Genomic DNA, 23,985 nt, shown 5'->3' on the forward strand with positions numbered 1-23,985 from the left:
GCAATTATAGAAAATTTATCCCATAAAGCTAATTAAGTGAGGCTGTTATTGGTGTACCTAGTTACCGGGCACTGGCTTCACAGAGAACGCTAAGGGCTGCATGAAGGCCTGTGCTTCTGATATAAATTCACATGTGCATGTTGGCATGGCTTACACAAGAGGACTCAAATTTGTTTCAAAATGTAGGACCTCATCAAATTGGGATGACTTCTCCATAGATAGCAGGAAATAACAACAAATAGATGCTTTTCCTATTTTACAGAAAGCTGATTTTCAAAGTCTTCCAAAATTGACCCATTAGATAATTAATTCTAGGAGGGTAAACACATGTTTAAATAAGAAGGATGAGAAGAACTCAGCCAGATTTTCATGACAAAATCAAGATCACTTAATTGAGAATAGCAATGAAAAATAGATCTACTGAATTGGATAATTATAAGGAGACAATGTCTATGTTGGGAATGTTTTAAAACTAAAACATTCCTACTGTTTTTCAATGTATATTTACTATATTACTGATTAGAAGATTTTTGGAAGAATGTGGAAATGTACAAATATTAAAAGTTTTCGGGACTTCCCTGGTGGTCCAGTGGTTAAGACTCCACACTTCCACTGCAGGGGGCACAGGTTAGATCCCTGGTGGGGGAAGTTCCGTGTGGTGCGTCCAAAAAAAAAATTTTTTTTCAGATTATAATCCAATCCAACTGCAATCTTCTACTGCTTTTAATCATGAGTAAAAAGTTTTGCCTATCTATATAATCATTTTTAAAAACTGTTTTTTAAAAAGTTGAACAGAAATGAAATCTATGGAAGGATGGCTCACTGTCCTGCATTTTTTCAATTCTGATGTATATCTGAGCACATGTATATGCTTTGAACAATTCACCACCATTAATAAATATACTGACTTTAGAATATGAATTTTAAGGGAGCCAAGAGTCATCCAATATATTCACCCTGATTAAAAGGTATAGTGAATTCAGAACAGGCTCTTTATTTAACAGGCTGAAATGCACTTAGCACATTACCATTTCGAGAGAGTAAAAGTTGAAGGACTTTCAATACTTTACACTTAGACATTTTAAAATGTAGTTTGCATTTTCTCTGAAAGTGTAAATCAAGTTTTAGTTTATGACTTGATTAAAGAAAATGTGTTCTCACAAAAATTACGCACACTCTAAGAAATACAATTTTTGTTTTTAAATACAAAGCAAGGTATTATAGGACACTGTTCCATGTCCTATAGAGGTAATAGTGAAGCACCAACGGATCCATTTTTGTGACTAAAAATATTTAAAAAGCAGGGAAATAAATCCTTCTCCTAAGAGGCCTAGAACACAGAATTGAAGGGTTTTCTCTTTGATGCTTTTTTTCTGGAGTTGCAACCAATTCCTCCAGGAAGAGCCTTCCTCCCCTATAATTTGCTTCACACAGGAGCCAAAGTTTCTTCCTAGTTAACTGTTCTGCTATATCCATGCCAAAGCCTGCAGATAATCCCCGCCCATAGAATAGGCCCCAAACTCCCTCCACCCCTCCTGAGCTGCACTCTCCAGCCTCCCTGTTCACACTGAGAGCTAGGCACCAAGGGCGCTCCTTGCTTCCAGAATGTGGCCTCTCCTTTACCCTGCTGTTTCTCTGCTCATGCTTTCCCCTCTGCTTGGAATGGCCTTCATGCTTCATCTCACCCAGCAGTTCCTATCAACACCATACTCTTTCCTGGCCAGCTCAGACTCCCCACTTTCTAAAGTCTTCCCAAAGTTAAATTCAGCCCTCCCACCTTGCATTTTCCTGTTCCTTTTATATGGCACCTAATATTTTCGGTCTTGTGTGTTCATCTCACAGGCATCACCCATGGAATGCAAGTCTTTACTTAACTCTGTACCCCACCTGCACCCCTGTCCCCCACCTCCATTGCACTGAGCGCAGTGGCTGCACAAAGCAGATCTTGGTTATGGCTTTTGGCACAATATTTACTTAACAGCTACTCACTATGGCAGCACAGCATCCTCTTAGGATGGCTCTGATATGAGACTGCCTAATTCAAACCCAGCCTCCCCTACTTACCAGCTACAGGTCTTTCTTTGCCTCAGTTTCCTCATTTGTAGATGGTCATAATAATAAAGCGTGCCTCATTAGGCTGTCATAGAATTAATGATGTACCATATGGTAAGTGCACAGCACAGGGCTTGCTAGGTAAGTATTGCTCAATAGACATTAAATAAAGAAAAAACTTAGATCTAAATACATTTTAAAATATACCCTCTAAATCACAAGTTAGAATTATTTTAAAATAATTATAAATATAAACAAAATTTATAAATATAAATACTATAGATATAAGTAATATAAATTTTTTAAAAAACCAAATGATCAATGAAATAACAAACAAAATTTGCCTGTTACAGATACTGAGGGTTATGACCTTTTTTTCTAATACATTTATATCTACACTTTAGGTAGGGAATCAATTCATTTGGAGAAGGTATGTTGCGGGTGCATCGGGAAGAGCCCACACAGATCTTACGTAAGATCTGATCACTTTCCCAATCTACTGGTCAAAGCATTGGAAATAAATATGAACTGAAACAGCCATGCTGAACAACAACTACTGAAATGTCTTATTCAGCTCAACATCCCTGGGCCCCCAAAGTCCCAAAGGGGAAACGTGGCTCAGGCCACACTGCCTTTACACAGTGGAGACCTTTCAGATCTGGGCTTATTTCTCCACGTGCTACATTTATATTAGAAACAAGCAGTGTAAACCAAATCAAACACTCCCCGGCTGGAAACCTCCCTGTGGTTTCCCATCACCACTAAGAAAGAGCCAAAGTCCTTCTAACTTTCAGGCTGTCAGGGTCCTACAAGGTCCTCTTCCACACCATCCTATCTCCTATCCTTTCCTATCTCACATTTGCTATTCTCTACTCACTCTATTCCATCCACACTGCTCTGCTATTTTTGAAATTTGACAGTCAAGGCCTGGCCTTGGAACCTTTGAACTTGAAGATTTCCTGCCTGGAAGAGTTTCCCCAGATACCCTCCTGGTTTTCTCCCCGCCCTTACCTACTTAAGTTCTCAGTCAAATGTTCCCTTTCCAGTGAGGTAATCGCTGCCTGAATCACGGAAAATTGCATCCCTTTCCCACACACATCCTCTTGGAGGCCCCTCCCCCTGCTTCATTTTCTACATAGCACTTTTCACCATCTAACCTACTGTGCATTGCTTTTTTTTTTTTTTCTTTTTTTGTTTCTGGTTTGTATATTGCCTCCTGCAATCAAAAGATAAGTTCCAGGAGAGGACATAGCTTCACTGAGATCATTGTTAGAACATTACCACCTAAAACAATTCTTGGCACACACTGAACACTTGATAAATATTTATCAAATGAATGCTTAGATTGTGGGGCAGCTTATCAGCAACCTGAAAAAGTGAAGGGGGCTAATGGGCTTGCTTTCATCGAAACGAAGTCTTTCACAAATCACTCTATCTTGTATTTAGAAGGATATAGTTTGAAAGCTCTATTAATTGAGGTCAGGGGTTCTCCACTCCACCGGGAGTGACTCTGCCCCCTTCAGAGCCCTGGGCGATGTTGCAAGACATCTTTGGTTATCACAATAGCGATGGGTGGATGGGTGCTACTGGCATCTAGTGGGTAGAGGTCAGGGATGCTGCTAAACTTCATACAGTACATAGGACAGTCCCCGCAGCAGAGAACGATCCGTCCAACAATGTCAGGAGTGCTGAGGTTGAGAAACCCTAAACCTGATTTAGCCAGGGGTAATTTCTTAGATCTAACTCCACAGCGTATAGCGATTGTACAGTACGAGGGAGGGAGGAAAGAAAGTCGGTCAACTTGTTGGTATTCTAGGAAGACCAAATACACAAAATGTTTACATGCGAAACAGAGGGAGGTTAATAAAGGTACGAAGTGGCGTCCACCCAGCAAGGAATCAAATACGCTACTAAGGATTTATCTATAAAAACAAGACGAGAAATGTCCAAAAAAAAAAAAAATGTTAGAGAGAAAGGACACTAAATTCTAAAGGAGAGCCTTGGTTCCTTGTCCCTTTAGACCTCTTTAAAATTGTGCCCCATGTTCCTGTCACATGTATTCTTTCAGGAATAACTGACAAAGTTGTAATAAAAAAAAAAGGAGGGAAATCCCACATCACCATCTCCTCTCTGAGAGTGGGCGTGGCTTGCTGCTGGTGGCTCAGAACATTCGGCAGCAGCCAGCTCTGCAAGGGAGCAGCTGCTCTACCACGCTCTCCAAGTAACATCAGGGATATGAGAACTTGGGGAGAAATTAACCAAGCCAATCAAAAAGAGAAGAGATATTGAGAGGTGCAGCGTTTCCCCCTCTGTAAACACCATATGAGCTAGTCTAATCTCATGGATAAATTACAGACTGCTCCAGCCACAAAAATGCACTAAGAGCTTTGGGGAAATAAGTCTTTGGGAAGAAAGAAATAAAGCCTTCCTCACAGATAAAAGGCCATTACAACTCTACCACACATTGTATGAATGGTTGGATGAAAAACTGAAATTCTCTCCTCTAGAAGAGTACATTTGGCGTAAACACAAATGCCCAATTAATAGGTGAATTCGGATCCCAGCTTTCCACCTTTGCCCACGTAAAGACATTATATGATGCTCTCCCCTCTGAATTTTATAGGGTATTTTTTTTCATTCAGCTCTTAGCTCACTCTGACACATTACCTTTTAAGGGGACTACCAAAACAGCCCTCTTTTTCCAAGAGAGGCTCTCTGCTTTCTTCCACAAAGCACTTTTGGAAACTGAAAACAAACGGGACTGCTAAAAAGACAAACAGAATTTTTGAGAAAATGGTCTTTAGTGGAATTGAGAATAACTATGCAGTTACCAGCAAGTAATCTTTGAAGAAATGGGCAGTAAGGACGCAATGAAGAAAAACATGGATGTTTTTCATTCACCAATGGAAAATCAGTCATAGATATGTATTCCCTGAAACAAAAGAGAAACTCCTATCTTAAGATGGAAAGACTGAGTGTGGATTGAAAGACCGGTCAAAATGTTTTGGTTGGTTAAATCAATACGCAATTGACACACAGAGAAAATTATGTGACTTTACATCTGAAACTACTGAAAATACTGGAGAAGGATAAGGAATAAAACAGCTGTTTCCTGCTATAGCTGGGAGGACATTTCCCCCCCCAGATTGACAAAGATAAAGCAACTCTAGACCATAGAAACTTGTCAACTGTAAAATGACTCACACACTGTATATTAACGAAGGTAACTTACAGACAGCAAGGGAATGGCAACTTTCCCAAGAAAATCAGGGGGTTTATCTCCATCTTCATCAAACACAGTCACTTCCAAAACATCATGAATATCTTTAATGGGACTGAAACAAGAAACACACCATGTATTAGATACAAAAACACAAAAGTGAAGTCTGTTCCATGAAGATCTGAAAACACGGTTTCACTAATTAAATCTGTATGTCCTCAGAGTATAAAAGTACCATTTAATTAAATTCCAAAAATTAAATCAAACTGACTGTATTCCCAAACCTTCCATCAGAGAAGATTCAGACATCCATATGGAAAAAAAAAGTCAGCTTTTTTACTATGACATTTTCCATGTATATGTGTACTCAAGGGCAGAACCGTTAAAGAAACAGGATAAAGAAAGAGAACAGGGGACAGAATAAGGAGGACAGTGATTTCAAAGTAGCTTCCAAATGAGAAGAACAAAAATCAGATTTACTTTACTTTAAACTAAGGAAGAATTCCCTTACAAAAAAAAAGATGGTCAAAATCACTACTTGCCGAGATCCCTAGAAAGCATCCTATTGTTGAAACACAGAGTACTAAAAGTCTTACGCATATTTACATACTGGTAAACAGTTTTTATGTTGACCAGAAGCCAGACATCGGCTACAATGAAACACGGAGCCATGGTCATTGGCAGGGTGTTGACCAAACCAGAGACTTGCATATGGCAATTTGCAAACCTGCTTAGCACAGTACATCCTCTTCTCATAGATCCTTGGGAAGTTTCTGCTTGGGAACCACCAACTGCATTCAATACGAACTATATTCTTCCAGTTATAAGCACAGACAGAGCATTTCTTCAGTGTTGTGAGGCCAGTGTACCACCATTTCACCCAAATTGAAAAAGGGGCCTCCCCCTTGATGGCCAGGCGCCTTGGAATCTACAGCAAACTAGGAATATACTCAGCCTCCTAAGTGCCTGAGTCTGAAAAGTGAGCATCACTACGGAGCAGGTCATTCAGAGAAGCTGGAATATAAGGGGCCTTTGGGAGTCCTTGAGGAATTGCAGATAATCTATATGTTCCAAAAGACTCTGGCAGAATACAAGCCTTCAGATATTAAAATAATGTTGTACCATACAAGCTCCTTGAATTAAAGACAGGTCTACATTTGTAATTTCCTTGAACCCAGGAATGAATTAGTCTGGATTTATGGAAGCTTCCTTCTACTCACAGATTAATTTAGTCACTAAAAGACCTACTTTACAAATGCCTCTCCTATAACACTCCCTTGCAGTTCCAAATGGTCTCTTCTATTATTAACACTATACTCTATAAAATGAAAGCATAAAAGGTTTTCAGAAAAACAATAAACTTCACTCTTTGCCCATAAAAATGGACAGAAAGTTCCACTCAAGAGCCCCAGACTGCCCCAAACATATCAGGGATAATTGGTCTCTGAGTTAAAGCTGCTCTTTGATATTCCAGGGGCTAAAGTACTTACAATGTAAAAACTTTGTTCCACTCAGGGTTGAGGTTTTTGTAAATGGTATGTGTCTGAAGTCGGTCATTTCCCAACTCCAGCAAGCAAAAGGGATCGCTCTTCCCTGCAAAGAGAACACAGACAGAGACAAAGGAATCTCCTTGGTCAGAGGCAAGTGAATCTCAAAAGTGACAGAGGCAAAGTGAACAAAAGTCATGCACTTTTTTTCCAATTATTATTATTTTTTTAAATTTTATATTGCAGTATAGTTGATTTACAATGCTGTGTTAGTTTCAGGTGTACAGCAAAGTGATTCAGTTATACATATACCTGTATCTATTCTTTTTCAGATTCTTTTCCCATTTAGGTTATTACAGAATATTAAGTAGAGCTCCCTGTACTATACAGTAGGTCCTTGTTGATTGTATATTTTACGTATAGTAATGTGTATATGTTAATCCCAGACTCCTAATTTATCCCTCACTCCACCTTTCCCCTTTGGTAACCATAAATTTGTTTTCTAAATCTCTGAGTCTGTTTCTGTTTGTAAATAAGTTCATTTGTATCATTTTTTAGATTCCACATATTGTTAACAATAAAATTGGGCTTGCTGATAGAGAATAGACTTGTGGTTGCCAAGGGGGAGGGGATGTGACGGAGGGATGGATTGGGAGTTTGGGGTTAGCAGATGCAAACTATTAGATATAGAATGGATAAACAACAAAGTCCTACTGCATATTCAATACCCTGTGATAAACCATAATGGAAAAGAATATGAAAAAGAATGTGTATATATATATGTACAACCATCACTTTGCTGTACAGCAGAAATTAACACAGCACTGTAAATCAACTACACTTCAATTAAAAAAAAAATTGTGCTTGCTAAAAGATTGAACGTGAGCCTCTCTTTTCAGCAAGCCGTGTAAGCCCTGTGTGGGAATTCGGGAGGTGGACAGACATATAGGTGTCAGCACACTTATTGGACTGGGACTGACACACAACCCAGATGCAGCCTTGAGAGCAGTGGCAACACTGGTTTCACAAGAGCAGGTGTCAGTGTGGCATGTGAGAGAGTCCAAGTTTGTGTTTTGTTTTAAAACAGAAGCACATCTCTGTTTCCTTCCTAAATTCTCTGAGCCAACATATTTTTTTTTTTCTTTTTTTGGCCGCGTCAGGTCTTAGCTGCGGCACGCGGGGTCTTCGTTGAGGCACGCGGGATCTTTCGTTGTGGCACGCAGGCTCTTCGCTGTGGCACGCGGGCTTCTCTCTAGTTGCGGTGTGCGGGTTTTCTCCCTCTAGCTGTGGCGCTCGGGCTCCAGAGCGCATGGGCTCTATAGTTTGCGGCACACGGGCTCTCTCGTTGAGCCGCACGAGCTCAGTAGTTGTGGCGCGCGGGCTTAGTTGCCTCGCGGCATGTGGGATCCTAGTTCCCCGACCAGGGATTGAACCCGCATCCCCTGCATTGAGAGGCGGCTTCTTTACCACTGGACCACCAGGCAAGTCCCTGAGTGAATATAATTACTCGTTTACAACTGGAAGTCTATGATAACTTACATGCTTCTACAAGGTGATAAGAGAAAGGAGAAAAAGTGTAACCATGGCTATTTAGGAGGTAAAACTCTGCTCTGGAGTGAGTGGCCACACACACATAGGATCTTATATACTTAGTAAATGGTGAGAATACACATGGGACATTTTTGGTGCTCAGACACATGCAGAAGTCTAATTTCATAAGGTTAAGTTCAAAGTTTTTATCTTAAAAAATAATGAAGCTTAACCTTTACTTCTCCCATCTCACCTCTTCTTCTTCCCCCCTACCTCACACAGCCTCCAAAAGAAAAAAATAAAAAGATTAGAAAATCCTGAATCCAAAGGGGAACACAGAAAGTTACCGCATAAGAAGTCTCTCCCCTTCTGTTGGGCTTGGCAGAGGGATCCAGAGTTGAAACTGTCAGGGTCTCTAACATTCTCAGGACATGAACACATGGCCTACCTCTGCGCACACTGGCGCTTTACAAAGCGGTGTGTACTAAATTAATTGGCGGCAAAAGGACAGACATGCCTCCAACAAATGGGCAAGGAATCCCAGACCAGGGCCTAACTCAGACAGTGCTCAGGCCACTTGACCTACTGGCCTACCATTCAGGTCACTGAACCTACATCTAATTCACTTAATAACCAGGAGCTCTGAAGTATTGCAAGTCATTAGAGAGACACATGTGCAGGAGCCAGCATGAAGATATTTCAAAACAGGAAGAAAAGAAGAGCAGCTGTATGGCTAAGAGTCAGTGTGAAACAGGATATTCCATTCAACTGACTAGTGGCCTGGACACTTGGATGCCTGGCCAAAGCTTTTAAGTCAAGGCTATTATCTCAGTGGCCAGCAGACAGTGATTGAGCCATGGACACAGATGAATGCATTGGGGTCGTCACTTACAAACAATGGAAATGATCCCTGTCTAAATTTAGCAGAAAAGGAATTTATTAAAATAATAGCAAGCAGCTCTCAGGATCAGACCACAGATTGGAAAACCAGGCTGGAAAAATCACTGGAAACCAAAGAATGCTGAGGGATACTAAGGCACAGAATCTCAGTCAATCTCTCACCCCAGGAAAAGTCTGGCGTGGCCTCTGCTTCCCAGGAAAACTGGCCCCGCCGACACTTCCAACCCCGGCCCGTAAATGTAGCTGCTTCTAATATGAATTCTCCACTCCCGCTTCTTTGCCTCACTTGATGTAGATGAAAAGGGATTGCCCCTGCCTAGCAAATCCTCATGCCCTAACTTCCAGGGCTCAGAAAGGGAGTACATATTGACTTTCTACCACATGAAAGTGGCTCTGAGCCCTTCTCCAAAACATTCGATGAGAAGCACCCCAAACCTAGAAGGGGTTTCAAATGTTGGGCAGCCTAAATCAAACACACACACACAAATCCATCTGCATCTGTAAAAAGTCTTGCTTCTTTAAGGCATTTTACTCAGCCATAAAAAAGTGAAATAATGCCATTTGCAGCAACATGGATGGACCTAGAGATTATCATACTAAGTGAACTAAATCAGACAGAGAAAGACAAATATCACATGATATCACTTATTTGCGGAATCTAAAAAAAAATGATACATTTCGTAATTTTCTTGTTTCTAGTTGTGGCCTTTTCTTTTCTGCCTAGATAAGTTCTTTTAGCATTTGTTGTAAAGCTGGTTAAAAAAAAAATTGATACAAATGAACTTATTTGCAACATATAAATAGACTCAGGGACATAGGAAACTTTGGTAACTTACGGTTACCAAAGGGGATGGAGGTGGGGAGATAAATTCGGAATTTGGGATTAACACACTACTATATAAAACAGATAAACAACAAGGACCTACTGGATAGCACAGGAACTATAGTCAATATCTCGTAATAACCTATAATGGAAAAGAATCTGATTCATATGCATATAACTGAATCACTCTGCTGTGCACTTGAAACTAACACAACACTGTAAATTTACTACACTTCATTTTTTTAAAAAGGCAGTTTTAACTCTGGGACTGTGTCTCACGGGGCACGGGGTAGGGGTTGGGTGACAGTGCAGAAGGTCATGACATCTCTCGACTAACATGAAAAGAACATGAACATGAAAGAACACATATGTTCTCAGCTTCATACTCAGGTAGACAATGCTCAGCTCCCCAACCCAAGCTGAAACCGCTACTTAACCGTTTGTCAGACTGTTGGGAGGTGACACTGACATGACATCCCACCAGCACTGGCTCGGGGGGAGCCGTCTGAGACTTGTAATGAAAGCCCGGGGGTTCCTCCACAGCGACGTGGAGAGGGTCCGGGCCTGTGCCTGCACAGGTGCGCTGAGCCCTGCCTACTCCCCGTCTCTCCAGCACACTCCTCCGCTATCCCAGCTAAGAAGGAACAGTCTTCCTTCCAGGAACTGGGAACTTCAGTTGTGTCTCCAAGGAACACACTGCGCCGACTCTCTGAAGATAATTCCTTCAAAGCTCATTAAAATGCTGCATTTATTAATATTACAGTGTAAACAGGCAGAGAGGAGGAAGAAGAAGCGAAGACATTAACACATTTATAGAGTAATGTATATACACTTTAGGATTGATCTCTTGCCCTTCAAAGATTCCAGATAGAGGGGGACTTTCAAAAAAATTTAAATCATGAGTATTTTTATTCAATCATGATAAAACGATCTCCCATCACAAATGTTTCCCAAGAGTAGCAAGCAAACAGTACCAGACAAAGTGACATATATACACTTGGGTCTGCACTTTTGCTCTTTGCTCCACCTGTTTGTACAGGTAAAACATCTAGACCACCTCTTCTACATCCAGATGCCGTGTCACCTTGACACGGCTATACCACTAGCGATTCAGATTCACGGTCGGGTGGTGTTTTAGCGCCTTGCTCTCAATAGCCTTTGCTATTTTTGAACAGCACGTTAAAATTCATTTGTATTCCTTGAATGGCAAGTGGAGGTTCCTCGTTTAAATAATTTTACCTTTATATTAGTTACAGAAGTTGAATGACAAGCAATAAAAGTATTTTAGAGGTCAAAGCATTCATCCAATAAATATTTATTAAGCGCCCATTCTGCTCTTGGCACTGAACCAGGCCGGTCCCAATGTACACAGACCACCAAGTCATCACCTTCAAGGAACTCTCATAATAATCATGCTTTTCAGCAAATGTCACCTTTCCAGTGAAAACTTCACTCACACCCTCTGCCAGAGGACTAAGCTGTTCCCCTCTGTGATCTCCAACTGTATATTTTCCTTGCCCGTTTTCAACTGCACACCTGTACATCTCTGTTCTGTATTTAGCCCTGTATTTCATTTAAGGGGCCCAATGCAGGCACAACCAAGGTATGCGTGCCCCTCTCATGCCCTGTGAAGAGTGTCCTGGCCCAGTGACAGAAGGCAGCAGGGGACTTCCGGCTCTGGTGATGGGTGTTGGCTGGAGGGAGCCAGGCTCCTCCCACTCTGTGCAGAAAACAATGCTTCATGCAGGTTCTCCTTTAATCTTCGCGCCCATTCTATGGGGTAAGGTATGTCTGTGCCATTTTGCAGATGAGAAGACTAAAGTTCAGAGACATTTATTATGGTTGGTTAAAGTCCAGAAAGATTTCACAGTGGAGGTGAATTCTAAGCAAGGTTTAGGAGGAGGCTGATTTGGTTAAAAGAAATGGGTAGGTCCTTGCTGAGGAGATAGGGACAGATCGGAGCCTAACATTCATTAAGTAGATAGATAGATAGATAGATAGATAGATAGATAGATAGATAGATAGATAGATAGATACAGATATAGATACATATATATGCATACATACAGCTAAATAGTGGTGATCAGGAAATATAAGATATGGGTGGATAAAGGAAGAGACTGGCTGGAAGCCTGGAAGGCCATGACTGGTGCTTTTTTTAAAAATTTCATTTCTTTTTACTTATCAAGCAGCCAGGAGCCACCAAAGACTGTCAACACAAGGGGCAAGAATTTCTAGAGGAAGGTAATTCCTGAAGCTAACTGTGGAGCATTATAGCTCAGGCTAGGGGCGGATGTGGGAGTGGGGACAACAGCCATTCCAGACTTCATTTCCAAAATCTCTCCCTTAAATTCTTGTCCCCAACCGTTTGTTGACAAAACTTACTTTTGCATATTGGAGCCAATTCTAGTGTTCATCCTGAAAATCTGTGTTCTCTGACAACTTATCCCACACCATCCATGCTGCTCTATCTCCTATTCCCTAACCTTTATCAAGTCGGCGTGTCTGGGCCCCACCCCTGGACCAGCACAGAGGTACGGGGCTCAGTCATGCTTCCTAACTCTGCGTGTGGAATGGCTTCTCCGTGCAATGCTCTCCCAAGCCCTGCTCCTCTCCAAAAAAAAAAAAAAAAAAAAGAAAAAAAAAGGACCAACTAACCTCTGAGGCCTAGTTCAAGATGCATCATCTGCATGGAACTTTCTCTGCCACCTTAAACTCCAGGGAGCTCCCCACTCAATCTCCTATGATCATTAGTTTGGGTATCATAATGCCACATGTATGATATGCTTGCTCCTCCCTTCAACAAATAATTTATGGTTTCCTAAAATGTGTAAAGTACTGTGCTGGGCTGTGAGACGGATTTTAAAGAAAGAGAAAACACTGATCTCTATTCCTTCCGGACCTAACTTTCAAGTATCTCTTGCCTTCCTGAGTGGGTTGCAAGCATCTCTAATCCAAACAATGGCCTCGGTGGCATCCTGCAGATGAGGACGGATCGCTTCACCGTGGCAGACGTCCAGAGCTGGGGACAGACAGGTCTCACTTAGGACTGTGAGGTCCGCAAAGGAAGAGGACACTATTGCTGAAATGTTTTTTAACTAAATTTCTGATGTTGTAATATTCTAGCACAAATAGAACAAACAAGAACTGATGACATGAGAATTTTTCCTTCTTCTAATTCCATTCCCCTGTCACCACTCAAGCTCCATAAAGCACCATCATCCACTGAATTTGCCTAACATCTCCCCATTTTCAGTCTTGCACCCCCAAAATCCTTGCTCTTCGCAGCCACCAGAATAAACTTGTATTTAAGTTCATATCGGATCATATCAGTTCCCTACTTAAAAAGGTCTCTAATTTCTTCACCTGGACCCCATGTTCTTATATAATCCAGTCCCACCTAATACAATAGCCTCCTGGCCCCTGAGGGTCCCCTTGCTCTGTTCTCCAGTTTCACTTGATTTTCTGCAAGTCTTGGGAAAGCCCTGCAGGCTTTGGCACATGCTGTTCCCTCATTTGAAAACTGCTTTTCCTTCAGCTCTACTGTGCTAACTCCTCCTTATGCCTGACACCTCAGCTAAAAAATCACTTCCTGCAGGAACACCAGTCAGGTGTCCCTTTAATGAACCTTGACACCTGTTCTTGACCTTGACAGTATCATTGTCATTAGATGCCACTGGGTTAGCAGTCACTCCATGTGAAGGCAGGGACCAATTCCTCTCCCCCACCATGTCACCAGGACCCACCACAGGCTCACACACAGAGGAGGTATACTGGCTGAGTAAATTAAGATCTTACTAAGAAGCCAGCCAGTAAGATCAGCTGTTAATCAATGAACTGAACTCATTCACTCACAAGGTACCAGTAAGCTACAAACTGCTAAATCTTCGATAAACTCCCAAACTTTACGTCAACTAGAGTTCATGTTCCTTGGCAGACTGCTAAAGCAGATGGCCTGCCAAGGCAGATTTGTATCATTTTTTACGTGTTTTTGAAAAGTTGGTCTTGATTTGGGCTCATCTAGCCATGAGGTTCTCATGAAAATTAAGAGCACTAAATCACTATGGCTGAGCTTCCTAGAAATTCAATTACAGTCAACCCTTTGAAAATGGGGCATCTTTAAGAGGGGACGTATTGCTACGAATATAGCTTCAAACAGCAGACAATGAAAACAAACTAGAAAATGGACATGTGACTTAAAATTCCCAACGAACAACAACCATAGGACTATTTTATTTCTCTTTCGATACAAGCAGTCTTATGTTTCAAAAAAAAAACAAAACAACAGAAAACAAAGCTAGTGTTATAATTTACAGAAACTACTCAAACGTCAGTATTACAGCATATGGCTGGAATATTTCTATGCTATAATATGGTATCTAACTGCAGTATTTTGGTCAACAGTTTCTCAAAACAGCACTTTTATATACAACAAAAAATTGATGAGCTCATAAAAGCATTTTATATCGATAAAACTATTATCCATATTATCAAAATGTGAATACAAGCACTAAACTGGTTTAAGCATGAGAATTTTCCTACCATGAAGCATGTTTTTTCTTCACTTTTATCAGGCAATAGAAACAGAAACAAAAAGAAACAAACATCATAGAGTGGTAACTATAGATTTCTAAAAGTGGTTGAAAAGCTAAAAGTGATTAGCAACGTTGATATTTCCAACATTATTTAAAATTAGAGAAATCATAAACAAAATACCAAGAAGACAATAACCTGTGAAATTCCCCAGGTCAACTATACTCTAAAAAAATAAATCTAATAAAGAATGGGAATAGCATTTATTGAGCATGCAATATGTGTCAGGTATGCTCATTTAGGTTTTGATTTAACTCTCAAAATATCCATGAGAAGCTGGAGGCTTAAGTGGACCCAAGGCTGGTATGTGGTAGAACCAAGATTTACACATCTGTTTCTATACAACTTCTATAACATAATACATGGGGATTAAAATGAAAGGCAGCTACCATAAAAATAAAGAGCAAATAAAATGGGGAATAATTTTCATCTTCAGTGAATAAATTATTGAACTGAACATTAATTTACCCAAAGCATGAGTTTCGGTCTCTTGGAAAGGGATCGTGTACTTAATGAATGAATGGAGAACTTTACCAGTCATGGGAGAGCAACCCTGCGTGTGGAACAGAGCTCCTCCTAATGGCATTGCCAAGGAACCACTCAACTGAAAATGCCACCCAATTTTGAGCAAGGTCCTCACCCACATCAATGATACTCACTGCCCCCTAGAGGAGGAAGAGTGAAGTGATCACAAGCTCCCTACAGGTAGGTGTGTCTGATCTGTCGTAGATGCTCAACGAACATTTCTTGAAGATCACTAGATCTACACACCAAGGTGACTTTTCTTAAATTAAGACAAACTCAAAAAGCATTTGGAAAACTACACTGGGCTCCCTGAAAAGTATGGAGTTCTTGAATTAAATGTGTCTTTGTTCTCCTGCATCAGGCACTGTTATGGCCCCTGACATGCTTATTTATCACATAAGACTACTTTCCCGTAACCCATATTTTTTGCTTGAAAACATAGTCTTTTCCATTCCTCTGATAAAGATTCTCTAATTACAAGATTCTGTTAATTTGGTAGTTGTCTTACTAACATTGGAAACAGAGAAAGGGTCCAAGTGACAATCTTACAGCCAAGAAATCAAAAAAATCCAGATATATTTGGAAAATTTTTGCGTTTTATGGGTGGGTTTTGTATGGCAAAAAGTAACTAAAAATCGCAATGATAAAAAAGACCCCTGGAGAACAGTTACTCCAAATTTTGAGGAAAGATGGTTATTTCCAGTTTTGTTCCTTCGTTGCCTCCTGATAATTCCCCAGCTTCTCACCATGACATACAGTGTATTATGACAGGAACATGAAAAATTAAGATAGGATTGTGCTACCAAAAGAAGGGCTATTGAGACCCATACCCTATTATGCTGTGTGTTGTTAGAACACTTACTATCATCTTATATGGAGGTGAGCTTGCAATGCTGTTCTCCTTGCTCTTTTGCCACTGCTGGCATGACGAGGTAAAGAAAACTCTCCTAAGCTTCTATCGCCCCTATTTTATGTCAGAATACTTAATGGCTAGGGTCATCTTGGTGGTGTTAACAGGGTGGAGGAATAAAGCGGAGGGAGACTAAAGAATAACCCATCCTGCCACTGGAAGATTCCTTAAGGAGAAGGGTGTTAATATATAAGAACTCTTTTAGAACAAAATTAATATATAGAAAGCTTAATTAGTAGGGAGGAAGATGTGTGAAACCCACATTTTGATTCTAAGAATATAAGAGAAGGGTCACTGACTAAGTGCTGAATTTTGGCAGGTGTGTTATGCAAATAGAGGCCGTGATGGTTTCAGTACTGATACACGGAAGGAGCCCCTCCGTCGTACAATTCTGGAAGCTTCCCCACAATATTCTATCAATTATAACAAGGCTATCCAGAACATTTCTCCGCGTATGTGCTGAACACAGTAAATACTTTCCTACTCTTCACTGGTGGATCTCCCAATAGGTAAGATAAGCATTGCCATTTGTACTGAAATACAATTCTGATCAGAAAATATTTCAGTTCCCTAACTATTTTTCTGTTTACCTATTATCTACTTGATTACCTTTTTATAGCATATGAAACAAACTCTGCATTGTTTTTGTTTGGTTTTTATTGCTTTCTTCTCAAAACAGCTGAGTTCTAAGACTAGCGGCAGCTGAGTGAAGTATGTTGGTCTCATTAAACATTACAAACAGCTATGCTCACCTTGAGTTTCAAAGTACAATTTATCATCTGCTTTGTGAATCAAGGCTATGGCCTTGTTTACTACAGAAGAACTGACATCAGACAGGATAACCTATTACTTAAAAATTTTAGGTTACATTGGACACAAGGTGTTTGTGAGACAAATGCTTTAATAAAAATATCTGACAGGCTCTTCTATTAGAATAACTGTGTATGGCTATCCATATCTCATATTGGCTGTAGAGAACATTAAAATATCTTTCACCAATTTTAGAGGGATGGACTGCAAAAGAAGTTAATTACCTCCAATTCTTTAAAATAAAAAGTCTTCTCACTTATATACAAACAAATGTCAGATACACACACAAAAATGCCAAGCTATATATAAATTTAAATTTATTAATTCTAGAGTAGGTTCAATCACACAATAAAATAGCATATTTAGAAAAGAATGAATTAGTTTGAAAAAATAATAAATTATCTTTTCTCCACATTAGAACACCGAAGCCTTTATCTTTTATAAATATCTTAATATTGGTAACATATGTAGATTTAGGTTATTAATATCTTATAACATTTGGAAAGCTACACTAATTTTTTTCTTTATATAAAAAAGTTAAACGTTTAATTGCAAAGAAGTTCACCTTAGTGCATGTATATATATAATGTATATATATGATATATATTATTCCAATGTTCTAAAATGCTAGCAAAGTAGTGAGGATTCAATTTCCCCCAAGTTTAATTTATTTTTATGGCTACATAATCATAACATTAATAACCACTCATGAGGAATATCCACCTAACTTTGATCCGATTAGCATAAGTGACTGATATTTTCTTTTTCTAATTGCTACTTGCAAAAATATAGATAACTTTAAAATTGGCAAACCACTGATCGCAGGGCTGCCAAGTGCTTTCATTTCTCCTCTAGGACAAAAGGTCCCTGCACTCTGCAAACCGTAACCTTCACCTCCATATGGACCACTGCCAAGATCTGCTCCCATGGACTTTTGTTTTATCAGAGTCCCTGAATCTAACTTGAAGCATCAGTTATTATGGTTATTTGGTATTGTTTTCAAGAAACAAACAATTACAGAAAAAAAAAAGAAGAAACTATCAAGAAAAAATGTAGGAAGGTTGGAAAGTTCCCTTTTGCACTGTCTAAAACGACCACCGTTCTTTGAGAATGTGCCTGGTTATTCAGAGTAAATGCAGTTCTTTTTAATTTGCAGGAGTGAATATTTTGTTCTCTGAGCAAGTGCCATGAAACACTCAGTTATAAAAAGCAAGGCTGACTGGAAAATGCTGGGTATAAATAGTTACTTATTTCTTAAATGTTTCTGGCACTGGCAATGATGAGTACCTCTTCTGATCCATGATCAAGTGAAGCTGGCATTTTTTTTTTCTGCATATCAAGTGAATTGGTAATGATAATAACAGCAATAATGTATGAGTCGCCACTGCATGATATGATCGTTAACATCTCGGAGGCATTAATTACATCTCTACTGCTACCTCACAGCAACCTGAATCCACTTCTTTTTTCACATAGAAAAGTTACTTTACAACTCTGTGGATTAGGTCCACTTTGTTGCCCTAAAGCAACACCTTGGTTTGGAACAGACTGGATGAGCCTACCAACCTATAAAGATCATTAGACTGTGAAATTTGATTCTAAGAATAAAGATTGATATGGTCTAAAGACATGTTTAGCTAATGACAAGGATCTCTGCTTCAATTCAGAAGAGTGATGATTTTCTCGTAAATAATACAGAGATAGTAAAACACCAGGGCATTTAGCTAAATCGCTTAGCATTATTTGGTTTCTAACCACTGCTTTTTGTTAATGGAATCCTCAGGTACTCACCACCTTCATCCACTCCAAAACTATCTACTGAATATCTTGAATATAAAGAAAATGACAAAATGGTAGCATTTTGCCCCAAAATTATTCTTCTGAAAAGTGGGTTTTGCCTTATCGTCTGATCTTTATAAAAACTTCCATTTTCCAGGTTTCTCTCCTATACACTTTAATAGTCAAAGTACTCTTTGGAGAATTCACATTGGCCTGAAACAACCTCCATCAATCCTAGTTTTGGGGGTGCTTTATGGAAGTCACCTGATAGGAAGCATAAAATAAGGTAAGTTTTAAAAAAGTATTTCCACATATGGATGTAGTTGTACACAAGCCTTTTAAAAAAGTGTTTAATGCATTTCAATTAGTTGCTGGCAAACACAAAATATACAACTACAGAAAGAATATTTGAAAATACTGCTTGAAAGCATAAATGAGTTCTTGGGGCCTGAGACAACGTTTACTGAGACATCAACAATCACAGATTCAAACAGTGTTGTATCTAAACACTGAGATGGAAGTAAAACACAATTTGCTCTGGAAAACTGGTCGATATCTCTACATGTGCTTTAGTGATGACAAAACTACTTCTGTCAAAGGCACATGAAACGTCTGAATTAAGCGTTTTCATAAACTGTAAGTTTCAAAAGGAAAATTTCTAAATCAATCTAAGACTATATAAGCATTTGCAAGTAAACTGATGAATATTACAAGTCATTACTGAAGTATTTCATCCACAACCCTGAGAATTAATATATTCATATTGGCTGAAAAAGCATTTTTGGATATACTCACTGGGCATTTCCTTAAAATTGAGATCACCTTATTTGGGGGGGCTTATAGAGTAGTGATTTCCATTGGTTCATTTTTTGAAGGAGGGTGGGGAGAACTCTTTTTTTAAAACTAAGTTCATATATCCCATCATTTTTGTAATATAAAGTGCTTCTAATTAACATTCTCTTTTCCAGAGTTTGAGCTACCTCAAACTCAGAAGTTCAGAGGTTACACAAATACAGAGAGTAGACCACATTCTAAAATTATGATATAACAACAACAACAAAAATGCACTACTGCATTAATAGATAGATCCATGTTGTATAATAGCCTTCATATTCATCAATTTACTTGGTAAATAGCATCTGTCATATAGGTGCTTAAATTGTTAGTCAGTACAAGGGGGTAATTCAGCAATGAGGCAATGAGCGGAGAGGCATCCTCTGATCATACACTGGAACGTTTGGATTACTCTCCTCATAGTCAAGCATAATTCAGCACAAAGCATGTCAGTTCCAGCCTCTGTCTATAAGTTCCAGGTAGTGAAACACCAAGAGAAATTTTGTATAAAACAATGGCAATGGCAAAGTGGTTCCATGGCCAAGACTTTGGTTACTGTTACAGAGAAGTGCCAGCCAGCCAGATTTAGGACCCTGTGAAGAATAAAACACTGTCTGCACACAGCGCTGCAAGAGAAAAGGCAAGAAGTCAAATCTGTCTTCTGAGGTCCTATAGAAAAGCTTCATCAAACATTTAACAAATAAAGAAGTCATGACACGAATCAACCACAAATATCTTTGAAAGCTAAATGGACTAGCACATTATCTAACCGTAGTAAAATTACTTGAAAAAGATAATTTTGCAAAAAATGTGAAGTGAGAGAACTTGTTGTCTGCACCTTTTTTTCTTCTGTGACTCTGTCTGAAAGAGTATGATTGCTCTGTACATGCTTCTACTTAGTAAAACATTTCACTCTGCCACCGGATCATTACAAAGCAGGAAATAAATAAAAATGAATAAAAAGATGGAACTTTTCTATACCTGAGAAATCTGCTGCTAAGAGATCTACCGCCTTTAAAACCTTCACTTGTAAAATGCCGACGTCCTTCATATTTTTCAGGGAGTTCTGTAAACACTGGGGGGAGAAAAGTAGATCACAAATGAACATAGCTTTCTGATATACTGTTTAATGCCAAAAACTCCCCATAGGAAGTACCTTCTAGATTTATCATCATCTATCTCATGCAATGCTAAGAAAAGTTCCAATGCGCATTGCATCAGTCAACAGGAAACTTAGGCATTTGCAGCAACCAGATTAAAAGTGACTGAGAATTAATTAACTCCCCTTTCAAAATAAACAAATTACAAAGCACATGCAATCTACTTTTAACATCACCCCCTGGTGATAGTACAGACATCCCACCGGGAAAATGGGTGTAGAACTACATTCATTCTCTTTTCCCCCTTTCTCTTTAATGAAACTTTTAAATCACCCGAAAAGGCAACATTATTCTGACCTAGTTAGAACAAACTTTATGGATATCAGAGGACTAAACTTGGACTCTTCGTAGACACTTATTACTACCAGAAAGAGAGTAGGGATGGAAATGGAATGAATTTTCTAGTCCATGTTACATCCAGCTTATTAGAGACTGAGCATCTAGTTCTGCTCTGTAATCACATTTACTTTCATTCTTAGTTTGCATGTGCCAAAGCTCTAATATATCTACTGATAATTCTTAAGCATGTATAGAAATACTTAGATGTCTACGCACATTGCATTCTTTCGAAATTGTGCATGAGATAAGAGATAAGCAAATAAATGCTCTTTGCATGCCTCCAAAACACATTTGCTGAAAAAGATGCTGCTTTCAAACCTTTGGATATAGTATTTCCGTCATCATTAGATAACTAAAAACCTGTGATAAGTGGACCCCAGGGATTTATGGAAGGGTAGTAAAATCCTTGTTATTTAGGCATTTCAGGAAAGAATAACGAAAGCTTAATAACAGCTAAGGTTTGCCTAACGTAAACCTTAGGAAGCACCATTCCTAAGAACTTTTGGAAGTTGTTTCTTCAAACAGTATTTTCAATCTTAAAAAAAACAAACAGAAAAAAACTAGTGTTTAAGCTAAGATGGAAACATCTGAAATAAAGTACTTTCATAATTTAGAGGCAAAATGCCTTTGAAGATTACCTATTCTTAAAACCTAAAAAACAAATCCAGGAGTCTGGAACTTGTGTCTTGTAACACAGTATCTTTCCCTCTAGCATGCTGGTCAGCTCGTTAGCTACAAAAAAAACCAAAACAAAACAAAACACTTGATATTTTTATTTTGATTACTGGCTTTTCAAATCTCTTTTCAATGAGTACTCCTCGAATCCTGAGACATTATTCAAAGCAGTCATTATGATCTTACCTAATGTCACCTTATAAATGCATGACACTCCTCATGAATTTGGTAAATTGTGCAATTTATCCATGGGAAAGTTTGGGGAAGTGTTTTATTTTCATTTGCTTAACTAAAGTCATCAAAGAGAATATTAAAAGTGGATTTTGTCAAAACTTCTTTAGAGTACTTCAACCTTGCATGCAGAATCTTGTGTTGTCATTAAGATGTGTGGCTAGGCTTTGTACTCCTGAAGATAAAGGATTATTCAATTAATCAATACGCCTGCACAGTGAAGGAGTCTGGAGGCACTGAAGTTTATGCTGAGAATAATATTCCCATTAAATAGGGATTCATCTTTGCTTCACTTCCATGCCACTTTCCTAAAACATGCCTTTCGTGTGTGTGGCAATAAAATAAATGCATTGATTTACAAAGAAGATGGAATAAAACGAGAATGCAAATAAAGACACCTAGAAAGCCAGAGCACAAAAAATAATGACGAGAACAAAGCCATTTGATTTAAAAATGCTGAGTGGACTTTTAAGCAAATTGCAACTACTTAGGCAAAAATCACAAACTGCTCTTATTCAGGGTAGTATGGAATAAGTCTTTCGTGCCTGTCTACGGCTTGGCTTTGCTTTATGAGACACAAGCGCTTTCTCACTTGACCTTAAGAGGTTCTAGAAAAGTATCTACAACATGGCAGACATTAATATTTGGTTTTAAAAAAAGCGACTTTTGTGAACGTATATTAAAATTCCTAAAAATGATACAAATGAACTTACTTACAATACAGAAACAGACTCACAGACTTGGAAAACAAACTTATGGTTACCAAAGGGGAAACGTGGTGGGGAGGAATAAATTAGGATTTTGGGATTAACATATACACACTACTATATATAAAATAGAAAATCAACAAGGACCTACTATATAGCACAGGGAACTATACTCAATATTCTGTAGTAACCTATATGGGAAAAGAATCTGAAAAAGAATGGATATATGTATATGTATAACTGAATCACTTAGCTGTACACCTAAAACTAACACAACATTGCAAATCAACTATATTCCAAAATAAAAATTAAAAAAATAAAATAAAATTCCTATTTACATATACAGACATGCTAAACAACCTTTTGCCCCCTTGAGGATTTCAATTTTCTCCAAAGAGATCCAGGATACTAAAAAATCAAATACCTTTTTTTTGGCTTTTAAAATAGGAAGGCAAACTCTAATCTACTGTCACCTTCTCACTAATGCATTAACCTCTAGGGCTGATGTCTTGTTTTACGAGACATACCATTAAACTTTGGACAAAGATCTCTTTGGAGGCAGTTTTTCAATTCATAGACTTTGTTTCAACTTACAAGTGGGGGTGGGTGTCGGGGTCAGGAGGGGGTGTAGCAAGGCAAAGAACTCACGAATCGCTGGGCGATCTGCTTTCTCTCGCTGGGATCTGCCAAGGGGCACACACACAGATCTGAGATGGAGACTCCTGCACAGGGCGTGAGGGTGACCAGCATCCGGAGCGTCCCCAGGCAGCTCTCCAGCGGCAGCTCCAGGCAGTTGGCTTGCTTCAGTGGGAGGGCTGAGATATCCACTTTACACCTGGAAAAGTTGCAGGAATCAGAGACAGAAAAGCGATTAACGCGTGGCAGCTGCTGAACCTCCAAAGCACCTGATTTTCATTTCATCCTCCCCATGAAACCTCACGCTGCCTGGGCAAGGGCTGGTTGAGTAGTGAAGGTTGCAAGGGCTCTCCTGGCTGCTAACACTCCATCCCAGCCTAACACACCCTGAATGAAGGAGAGAAAGAGATCAAGAAAAACAAAGAAAAGGCAGCATGGAGAAAGTGGCAAATGAACCAAGAAGCAGCAGATCTTTGATAAATAAGGTCTGCAGAAAAACGATGAGATCAAGAACTAGCAAGAAAAGAGTTTCAAAGTTTCAACACTATGGATGCCGGCTCTAGAAGGCTGCTCTGGGCTGCTCTTGGCTGGTCTTCTACCAGCAAAGAGAATAAGAGACATTGGTTCAAAAAAAGAAGAAAAGATAGGAGCTGTGCAAGCGGGAGAGGGTTAATGGAGAAACCATTTTCTTCTAGATTAATGCCGACTGGCGAGTTTTTATTTAAAGAAGTGTGTTAAGGTGTTTTCCTAATAGGCATAGTTCCACAGGATTTC

The 23,985-nt window shown here is 39.2% G+C and overlaps 1 protein-coding gene across 7 annotated transcripts in view; it reads right to left on the reverse strand.

Annotated features, from left to right (window-relative positions):
• The window catches only part of MCTP2 (multiple C2 and transmembrane domain containing 2), a 189,025-nt gene that overhangs the window by 94,982 nt on the left and 70,058 nt on the right, over window positions 1–23,985 (reverse strand). For all 7 annotated transcript variants that reach the window (XM_068537524.1, XM_068537521.1, XM_068537515.1 and 4 more), the window contains 4 exons: window positions 23,224–23,410; window positions 20,445–20,538; window positions 6,763–6,865; window positions 5,285–5,387 (listed from right to left, as the gene is read on the reverse strand). In XM_068537524.1, the coding sequence (XP_068393625.1) occupies window positions 5,285–5,387; window positions 6,763–6,865; window positions 20,445–20,538; window positions 23,224–23,410 (487 nt within the window). The remainder of the gene's footprint in view (window positions 1–5,284; window positions 5,388–6,762; window positions 6,866–20,444; window positions 20,539–23,223; window positions 23,411–23,985) is intronic.

Source organism: Eschrichtius robustus, chromosome 1, assembly GCF_028021215.1.
Source record: "Eschrichtius robustus isolate mEscRob2 chromosome 1, mEscRob2.pri, whole genome shotgun sequence".
Taxonomy (NCBI): domain Eukaryota; kingdom Metazoa; phylum Chordata; class Mammalia; order Artiodactyla; family Eschrichtiidae; genus Eschrichtius; species Eschrichtius robustus.